The following is a 10,496-nucleotide window of genomic DNA, read 5'->3' on the forward strand; positions in this document are numbered from 1 at the left end:
AATTACATCCCAAATGTCTAGAATTTTATACACAAAATAATACATCCCAAGTGTGTAGAATGTTATGAACAAAATAATACATTCTAAACAACTATGTACAATGTCCTACACAAAAGAATACATTCTAATTGTCTAGAATGTTATAATAAAGTTTCCAACTATGATGTGTACATATGTATCAAAGTTTGAAACTTTATTATAAATATCAAAATATCATAATAACTACTCCAAAATAGGTGCCAAAAGTATCGCCTACTGCGTATCATCAAATTATAAGTGTTGAGCACCGGGAGACTGGATATCTACTGCAGAATCACCATCACCATCCTACAAATTAAGAAACACACAATGGATTAGTGTAGTAAACAACAGAGTTAGTAGCTAAATCACACAATATCACTAGTATTACTACCAAGTGCCACATTAGCAATTAAAAGACACTCAAAATAATTGATTTTAGTTAAGCATATCAATTGGGTATTAGTCTCAATAAATTTCTCAAAAAGAGATTAGTAAGTAATTTATGCAAAAAATTCAATAAGTGATTACTTACAAATAACCTTAAAACAACCATCAATAGTTAAGCATATCAATTGTTGGTTAATGTTTGAATGTATCCCCTCTTTGTGATGTGTTTCATTATGTTAGGCAAATTCATTATTTGCTATTATGTAAAGGTGACAGTGATGATTTTTTTTGGTATTTGATGTTTGTGTGAGGAATAGTTTTAGTGAGAGCAAGATATCAAGACAAGTTTTTATTTATTTAAATGTAAATTTTGTTTATGAATAGGCTTCTAATAGGAGGAGATGTTGCAGCAAAGCTCTTTTAGTATAGAAGGTGTTTGGGAAAAAGCCAAGCCTAAAGTAGTAGTAGAAGTAGAAGAACTGTTAATCCGTCTATTGAAGTACCAATTCCTCCACTTTATCCAGAACACTACATACAAATATTTCTCTCATGCTTCCCTTTTGTCTTCATTGAATATCAGGTACGCATATGTGATAAAAACTTTTACATCCCTACAAGTTTCCTCATTATGTGATTTTAAAAAATAATTACATAAATGTCTGCTTCAATAATAACCAGTAACTTATGGAAAATGACATAACTTATGGGAGCATCCAATGCAAATATTTTTCTAACTTTTGAGCAGGTAAGATATTAGAGTTATGTTCATGCAAAAAATCAACAAACAAATTGATATGGTCAGGTCAATTGACAATAGAGAAATATCTTTCTCAAAATAACATTCTTCCTAGATTTAAAGTCTTATAATTAATTGAAATCCCTTTTGTACAAGGTCAAGTCATCAAGTTTCCCAATTCAAAGAGATACAAACATGCCAGAATGCTCAAGTTTTTTAATGTTGGAGCTCAAGCTCTAGGGGTATAGTTTTACAATATTCTCATCACCATAGAGTAGCCAAGGTGTGGCGAGCCATGCCATTATGTGTTATGTGGAACATGTGACGTGAAGGAAATAAGAGGAGCAGCATTCCTTTGATGTCTTTTATTGAGTTTTTCCAACTCTATTTCCTTTTGACTTATCCCAAAAAAGAAAAAAACTCTATTTCCCTTTGATTTGTATTCTCTGAAAAGGGAGTGTATACATCTTTTAATTTTTCCTCTCTTTTCTTTTTTTAATAAATTATTTACTTAAAAAAAAACACTAACTTATATAAGTTATGCTAAGATGTAGAAGAATGGTGATAATTTGAAATTCTTTAGGGGAAATCTCAAACTTGACCACAGCATATGGTGTTTCTAAATAATGTCAACGGAAGAACCAACGTGAATTCTCTATAAAATAAAAATAAATTCATATGGTCTGTAATTGTATGGACCTTGCTAATTAGTTGAGTCTCTATTTACTTCTCCAAAATCTTACTTTTTTGGTCCATAAGGTCTTGAAGTGCTAATTTTTCCAAATTGTACTTTTATGGAGGCACGAATACTACCTAGAGACTCATTGAAAGTTACTAGAGGGATATTATTGAGGAAAGTTCCAGTATGGGAAAACAGAGGTTTTTGGAATTGGAGTTGGAGAATAAATGTGCAGCCGTAATTTACACTCTTTGCTTGAAAGGTGATCCACAATATTTACCTATGAATTATTTCAATCTTTATTGTAGGAAAATAATATCATCATTCTTAAGTGAAATATGTGGTGATATGTGGGGATGGTGCAGATTAGGGACACATATAATGGGAGTGCTCAGAAGCGCCTGAAGTCTAGAGACCAACCACAATGTTTCCATAGGTATGGTGTTATTTTGTCTTTAAAACAAAATGAGCATGTCATGGAGGTGGAGGTCATGTTGAATATAAGCCTAGCTGTTATGGTACAATCAGAACCATAGGTGGGTGAGCGAAGCTCTTTGAAGACAGCAGTGAATTTGATGCAAACAACCTTTAAGAGTGGCTATTAAAGAGTGTAGATGGAGACCTCCTGTAGGTATGTATTATAAGGTAAATTTGGCTATCAAGTAATTGCAGAACAATACCTATCAAAAAAAGGAAATTGCAGAACAAAATATGGTATGGTTTGGGAGTAGTTCATGATAGTGGAAGCCAATGTATAAGAGCTATGTGTGCAAAAAAAAGAACCAGGGAATCACCAAATGCACATACTTTGCATTCAAACTTCTTACCGTAGACAGATTGGGAAACGATGGGTACAGTGAAGTCAACATCCTCCGCATTAACCTCATTTCAGCATCATAATGCGCACATTTCTCCTTCATTTCAGCATCATAACGCGCACATTTCTCCTTCATTTCTTCTACTTCAGCAGACAACTCGATAACCTTTTGTTCAGTTGCAGTAGATGTTGGAGGTGGCGTACTATCATCCATTGACCTCGCACGATTTCCAGAGGGGGTTGGACCAAAGCCTACCCCTCTAACACGACCACTTCTCTCTGCACCGAGGACCTGTGCAAATGCATCGTCGGGTTGCCAAAGTATGCCTGCCTCAATGTCATTTCCCCGCAACTGTGACCCCTCTGTCATAAGATGTTTCATCTTTGCCTAGTAATCACAAATAAACAAAATAACATATTAGCAACAAGGGTAATAATACACATGCCAACATGAGTAATATGCTTTTATATATATATAAGTTGGGTTGGAGTTATTATAAAAGAAAAAAAAAATGATATGTTAGGTAAAGTATTCAAACCTGTAACTCTCTTTGCAACCTTAATCATAAAAGAGTAAAGGATCTTTTAATAAATAAAAATAATAATGTTATAAACAAAAATTTCCTAACATTGTACGACCCTAATCTAATCTAATATATTGATGCCAACAATCTAATCTAATTTATTAAAGTCTCTACCATGTGACGTTAATCAAAGAACTTTTTTCCAACTCAAAACACAATACATTCAAATTACTAATATAATTTGTTAGAAATTTACAATGTTTGCTTCCGCAGTGGCATTCACAGCAACACCATCGCGGTGAGAATACGCCACTTCGTACATCTCACTTCTCTCTAGTTGCTTGCCTTTCTTTTTTGCCTACAACATGGTCAGTACATTCGACATATTAAAGTGAGGGTGTCAATTCGATGGCATTGAATCATATTTATTCCTACTTTAGAATGCAAAATAATATAAACTTTGTAATTGTAAGCATGTTATTAATATATATAATATTGTTCTTACAATGATATCCGCCGTCTGGGCCATGCTTCTGGATCCGAGCGTGTGCAACTCCGTCTGCTTGCCACGCCGCGCTTTGTTATCTTCCGACAGCTCCTACAAACATTTCAAGAAAGTCACTACCAATTACAATAACAAGCTAATATGACCAAAAATCTTGAGCATGGAACCTATAAAAGCAAAACATTTATACTACTGTAACTATCACTACCTTAAAATCTTTAGAGAACCAATACTCCACCAGGCCATGAAATTGAGTGTCATCAACCTCCGGCAGTGATAGCTGAAGTAAATCTTCCTTAGTTGTGTTCAGGTTGTAGTGCTTTTCCTTCAACTCTGTTTTGTGGCCCCTCCACAACTTCCCAATCCGTGAGAGTGACCATTTCCTTTGCTTGGCAAGTGGGATGCGGGCTGTAGGAATTACCCATCGTGCCTACCATGTGTAAAGTTGAATCAACTTTAAAATGTCACATTTTTAACATAATAGCAAACTGACATAAAGCTTTGAACAAGTAATAAAAAGTGAAGAATTTGAAAGAAAGAGAATTTGATACCAAAATTGTGTGGTTTTGAAAGAGAGATAGAACCTATTCTTGTAGTTTTCAAAAAAAAATATTATAAGACATTTCAAATACTCAGTAAGCCCAAATAAAGCACATATCTACAAATACATATATACAAATGGACTTGGTACTCTAGTTCTAACAAAGATCCAATACACCATTATCAAGCCATAAGTCACACAATTTTTCCACAAGTAATGACATTCGTAACTTGAAGATACATTAACAAAGATCATTTCTAGGGCTTCACAAAATCTCCTCAGTTAGGACATGTCTCCTACATTAAACGACTTGCAAACTCAACAAAAATAGATTATCAATAGTCCTTACTAGCCAAATGAACAAATAGGGGTTTCCAAATTAAAGATAATTAACTTCAAACTTTAAATAAAGTCCTACCATTGAAAGAGAGATAGAATCTATTCTTGTAGTTTGCATAACCTTATATAATTTTATTTAGAAAGATTGAGTTTTATTTTGAACCAAAAGATAAAAGAAAAAAGAAGAAGAAGAAAATCATGACTATTGAAGCAATTGACTACCAGTTTGAAGGAAATTCATGGTCATTTCTTTTACCATTGCTTTTTGCCTAATACCTGAATGGCTTCCCAACACCGATTCTTGTATTGTAGTGGCATGGAATGCCATGAGCGATAATTGATTGGGCACATATCAGGCTTTCTTGCCATTGTTCCCAGCCACTTTGCAAAAGGTCCAGCATTCTCCCCGACTGGCTGGCCCGCCCCATTTATTTCCAAGAATAATTTTTTGCCCGGTGGCATATTCCATATATCATCAAATCGGTTAGGCCCACGTTTGTTGGGCACAACAACCGCTCCAGCTGTGGGTACGGTTATGGGTATGTCCTCAGTATCTATTAAAACACCAAGTTGCATCAAATTACAATGAAATACAAAAGAATGAAATGTCAACAAACTAGCCATTTACACTGGTGTAAAACTAAACTCTTAAGAATTACTTTGAATTATTTTTTATATTAGCTTGTTAATGAGGGTATTTTTGATATTAACATGGTAATATAAAAAAATTAACTCAAAGTATAACATATTCTAATATTCTTTTACCTGTAAAAATTTTTATCAGAGCTATATTTAACAAACCCTCTTTTGGATTTTTGTTCTTTCATTGACCAACATACTTACTATAGATGATTCTGATTAGAGATTGACAGATATAAAAGTCCAAAATGCATGGTAAGAGTGCAAAAGAGGTTATTAGAGAACCTGTATTTGATCTTAGAACTCACATATGACATAAATGTGGCACTCATGCAAGTAAATAATACATTCCCTTCTACTTAGGCTTTAAATGCCAAAAATGCATAGCTAGAGTAAACAAGGGAGTGTATACCACCTGTTTCAGTTTCACCCTATATAGCCACAAAGTTGATTGTTTTTGCCAAATGGTTTCTTTCCAATCAAATGAGGTCTATAATTTTAAGTTGAAATGAATTAGAAAAAGGCTAATAAAATATGGCCAGAAGATATGAATTAGAAAAAGGCTAATAAATTACTGCAGAATTTTGAGATCTGGACAAATCAATTGAGTATATTATGTAAATTACAGTGGACAACACATACTCTACTGCCTTATAAGGAATTGCATTTTTGAAATGAATTTTAGTGCACAAGAGTCAGTAATAGGCATGGGATCAATTATTGGAAATGCTATTGTTTATTATAATGGGAGAAAATTCAAATATGTGAAGCCTTCATTGCTATGGCCATAACAAAATGTCTCTGCATAGAGCACTGTCCTAGAAACATATTTATTAATACATTAATAGTGAACCTATAAACTTCTAATTATCTTACAAATTACTTAAATTGGATTTTATTTATGAAAAACAAAACAGATTTACAATAGATATAGAAATAATTATTTCAAAAACAAATATGAAAAAAAATATATAGGAATGGAATTTCATAATCATGCTATTAAGTACAAATTTAGAAATATACCAACCTGGTGCTAGTGTCTCGTCATCACTCCCCTGGGACTGTCGTCTATCATCATCAGCTGAAGGAGCTTGTTGGCGTGATGGTACTTCATTCGACCCCACATGTGAGGAGCTCTCACCAGACTCAACGAACTGAAGTCGCCGCTTCCTCCCCATTCTTGTGTGCAGTACCTAAACAATGCAAGCTTGTTAGTTATAAAAAACATAATGTATATAATATCTAACAAACGCTTTAAACATGTAGCACTTCACAAGCACACTACCAAGCCACACATATGGAAGCAATTGAGTTTTCATTTACTTAAGTCCAAAAACAGTATATGTGACAATGAAAATGCATATTCTAATTTAAAGTGTTATAATAGGAACGTATTAGTTCAAAAGATGGTCTTACTACATTATACTACTAATCGTCGTTGTACTCATCGTCGCTATACTCCTCATTGCTGACTTCGTCATCAATAAAGTCATTATCATCTATGAAGTCCCCATCTTGCTTCTCGTTCCCCTCAATGACCATTGCATCAATTGTGGTTCCTTGGACATCAGGTCGAGCCAAACCAATGTTGTCAGAAGCCACATTGTCACTGATATTGTAGGGAACATTTTCGCAATAAGTATCACCATCATCATCCTCACACAAGGGACCACTGCCCGCGTCAAACACATCCCTTGCTTTAGTTTTAACAACTACAAACCAATCTTTGTCCCTCTTGTCCTCTACATAAAACACTTGTGAAGCTTCAGATGCTAATACATATGGCTCATCCATCAGTTCATCCCCCACATGTATCAAGCGGGTAAAATTCACAAGTGGAAACCCTAACTCATCAATCTTGTACCCCCGGCTACTAAGAACGTCAACCCATTTACATTTGAATAGCACATGTCTTATTTTATCTGAATAATTCAACTCAATAATATCTGTTACAATACCATAGTAAGCAACGCCACCGTCAGTCACAACACTTACTCCACTGTTTTGAGTTTTCTTATTCTTCTCCGAATCTTTAGTTCGAAATTTTAAACCATTGGTGACATAGTGCTTCATCCGCTTGGCTCTAGAATAGGGACATGCACCAATTGTACTAAGAGTAACGCTAAGTTTCTGCCTGTCAGCATCACTCATGGACATAACCTAACACGTTTATACGTACATATTATAAGTTAGTTTACTTCCCATATACAGCCATGAAAAAAGTCACTAGCATTCATACTTACAAGATCTCTAAACCAGCCACAAAACTTCTCCATGTGGTGCTTATGAATGACATTATCAGTTATACGACGGCGGGCCTTTCCTAGTTCATCCTCGATCACATGTTTGTGCATACTGTGCATGCATTTGTGTTAGTCATAATAAAACAGTATTTCTAGTAATCGACTACGATCGTAAACTAATTGAATCAACTATAACTTACTTGCGAAAATGTCCAACGTCGGCACAATTGAAAAGAATGTAACGATGAGCTTGAATTAATTCCGTTTGACTTGGTGTGAAGTAAGACACTGCACCGGTAGAATTTTCCACCATTCTGATAGGTCGCGTGAAAATTGTTTCAATGCCATGCATGTACCTTGAACAGAATGTTAAGCACTCTTCAACTATGTACCCCTGAGCTATAGATCCTTCTGGAGCGGCTTTATTTCGTACGTAAGACTTCAGTCGAGATAGGTACCTAGGCACAATACCGAACTCCCCAATTGAACAACGTACCATGCATTAAAATACCAAATCAATCATAAGCCAAATATTAGGATTACCTCTCAATAGGATACATCCAACGATAATGAACTGGTCCACCAAGCTTCGCTTCCCTTGCCAAATGCATGACTACATGTACCATAATTGTGAAAAATGATGGAGGAAATATCTTCTCCAATTCGCACAACGTGACTGCAATATCTTTCTCGAGGTTTTCAAGATCTGGCACAGTCAATGTTTTGGAACAAATTTCACGGAAATAACATGATAACTTGATCAAAGGCCTTGTTACTTGTGACGGCAATGATCCGCGCAAAGCTATTGGAAGGAGTTGTTGCATCAAGATGTGGTCATCATGGCTCTTTAAACCAGAAATCTTGCGTTCTTTGAGATGGACACGACGTGAGATATTCGAAGAATACCCATCGGGCACTCTTATATCCTTCAAAACTTGTAGGAACCCGTCTTTCTCACTTGTAGTCATATTATAACAAGCTGCTGGCATCTCAACCGTATCAACCCCTTTATGGACTAGATGAAGTTCACTCCGTATACCCATGGCCTTTAAGTCAAGGCGTGCCTGGTAGGTGTCCTTTGTCTTGCCATCCAAGTCTAGCAACGTCGCCATTATATTATCAGTCACATTCTTCTCTGTATGCATCACATCAATATTGTGACGCAACTTCTGATCAGCCCAATAGGGCAAGGTGAACAAAATGCTTCTCTTTTTCCAGACACACGCATCCTCCCCCCTCTTTCTTTTGTTATAAAGAGCCTGATGTTTCTTCCCAAGACAACGTCCAACTAACTTCTCTGTTTGCTGCATGATCTTTGAGCCCGATGGTGTCACTGGAGCCACTCTAAACTCCTTAGTCCCATCAAAATTTATATCATCTTCACGGAACTCGTGATCGTTATCCAACCATCGCCTATGTCCCATGTAACAAACTTTCCGGCCATGTTTAAGGTAGTGGGACTCGGTATCATCCATGCAACATGGACATGCAAGAAAACCCTTTGTACTCCAACCGGAAATGTCAGCGTATGCAGGAAAATCATTTATGGTCCACATTAGTGCTACACGCAATTGGAATCTAGTATTAGAAGATGCGTCAAATGATTCGACTCCAACATCCCACAGCTCTCTCAATTCTTCTACCAAGGGCTGTAGGTACACATCTATAGCAATCCCAGGTGAGGTAGGACCAGGAATTACAAGTGACAAGATCAAGGAAGACCTTTTCATGCACATCCAAGGAGGGAGGTTGTATGGAACCAACACAACCGGCCATGTACTATGCGTGGTACTCATGTTTCCATACGGATTGAACCCATCCGCTGCTAACCCAAGTCTAACATTGCGGGGGTCAGATGCGAACTCTACATGCTTATCATCAAATTCTTTCCAAGCTTCAGAATCAGCGGGATGCCTCATTACCCCATCATTTGTTCGACCAATAGCATGCCATTTCATATTAGTGGCTAGTTCGGATGATAGAAAGAGTCGTTGCAATCTTGGCTTTAAAGGGAACCAATGTAGGACCTTTGCAGCTTTCTTCTTGCTTTTGCTTGATGAAGCCTGTGTCTTATCAGCTACAGGCGACTCGGGTGGTTTCCATCTTGATACCTCACAATGTGGGCAAGCATCAAGGTTACTCTTCTCCTTCCAATAAAGCATGCAGTCATTAGGACAAGCATGAATCTTCTCATAACCCAAACCCAAATCCGTAATTATCTTCTTAGCCTCATAGCAATCTTTTGGCAACTTAGCATCCGAAGGAAACATATCTTGCAAGACTTGAAGCAACAAAGTGAACGATTTGTTAGTCCAACCACAAAGAGTCTTTAAGTGGTACAAAACCACAATGGCTGAGAATATGCTAAATTTTGTACACCCTTCGTATAAAGGTTTCTCCACATCTTGTATTCGGTCGTAAAACTTTTTTGCATCATCATTGGGACCTTCAACCGGTTGTTGCACAGAAGGACCATCTGGACCTTGCTGTACACTAGGACCTTCGTCCATTGAATCCGGTGCCATATCATGCATAGGGTGTAAGTCATGCAACATCCCATGGAAATCGCCATATTGATCCAAAGTCTCATGCACACGACTACTTCCACCTTCAGTAGTGGTCGGTGTAGACTCAAATTCCCCATTAAACACCCAAGTTCTATAATTCTTCACCATCCCAAATGAGTACAGGTGATCACGCACGACCTCTACATCAAAAATGTATCTATGCCTACAGTTCCTACAAGGACATGAGATCTTCCCTTGACATGCTGTGCGAGAAGCAAACTCCACAAATGAGTCAAGCCCATGGAAGTATTCTTCAGAACCCTTTTTAGCGTCCATCCAACTCTTATCCATTGATATGTGTCGAATTATGAGGCGCACCTACACTACAATTTCACCATTGCACATCGAGTTTCAAAAATGTAAGTCACAAAACAAACAACACTTCTAATAGAAAATACTCCACCTTTTCTCTCCATGCAAGCCACCCGCTTGCTCCAAAACAACAATCCACCACAGCAATAATGTAGACACATTATATGTGTATCTATATAGTATATA

The 10,496-nt window shown here is 36.7% G+C and overlaps 2 protein-coding genes and 1 long non-coding RNA gene across 3 annotated transcripts; 1 reads left to right on the forward strand and 2 right to left on the reverse strand.

The window, feature by feature from the left end:
- The first annotated feature begins 804 nt into the window (after positions 1-804).
- On the forward strand, positions 805-2,585 carry LOC115992265. The gene is made up of 3 exons (XR_004092467.1): positions 805-988; positions 1,945-2,085; positions 2,189-2,585. It is a non-coding gene; the product is annotated as an uncharacterized LOC115992265 (long non-coding RNA).
- On the reverse strand, positions 2,585-6,366 carry LOC115951821. Its single transcript, XM_031068963.1, has 6 exons — positions 6,216-6,366; positions 4,826-5,103; positions 3,878-4,099; positions 3,670-3,762; positions 3,421-3,522; positions 2,585-3,028 (listed from the first exon to the last, which is right to left on the reverse strand). The coding sequence occupies exons 1-6, from the start codon at positions 6,364-6,366 to the stop codon at positions 2,585-2,587; spliced, it is 1,290 nt and encodes a 429-aa protein (XP_030924823.1).
- A 250-nt stretch (positions 6,367-6,616) lies between these two features.
- On the reverse strand, positions 6,617-10,289 carry LOC115951830. The gene is made up of 4 exons (XM_031068970.1): positions 7,975-10,289; positions 7,632-7,889; positions 7,432-7,543; positions 6,617-7,348 (listed from the first exon to the last, which is right to left on the reverse strand). The coding sequence occupies exons 1-4, from the start codon at positions 10,287-10,289 to the stop codon at positions 6,617-6,619; spliced, it is 3,417 nt and encodes a 1,138-aa protein (XP_030924830.1).
- Between the last annotated feature and the right edge of the window lie 207 nt (positions 10,290-10,496).

Source organism: Quercus lobata, chromosome 1 (genome assembly GCF_001633185.2).
Source record: "Quercus lobata isolate SW786 chromosome 1, ValleyOak3.0 Primary Assembly, whole genome shotgun sequence".
NCBI lineage: Eukaryota > Viridiplantae > Streptophyta > Magnoliopsida > Fagales > Fagaceae > Quercus > Quercus lobata.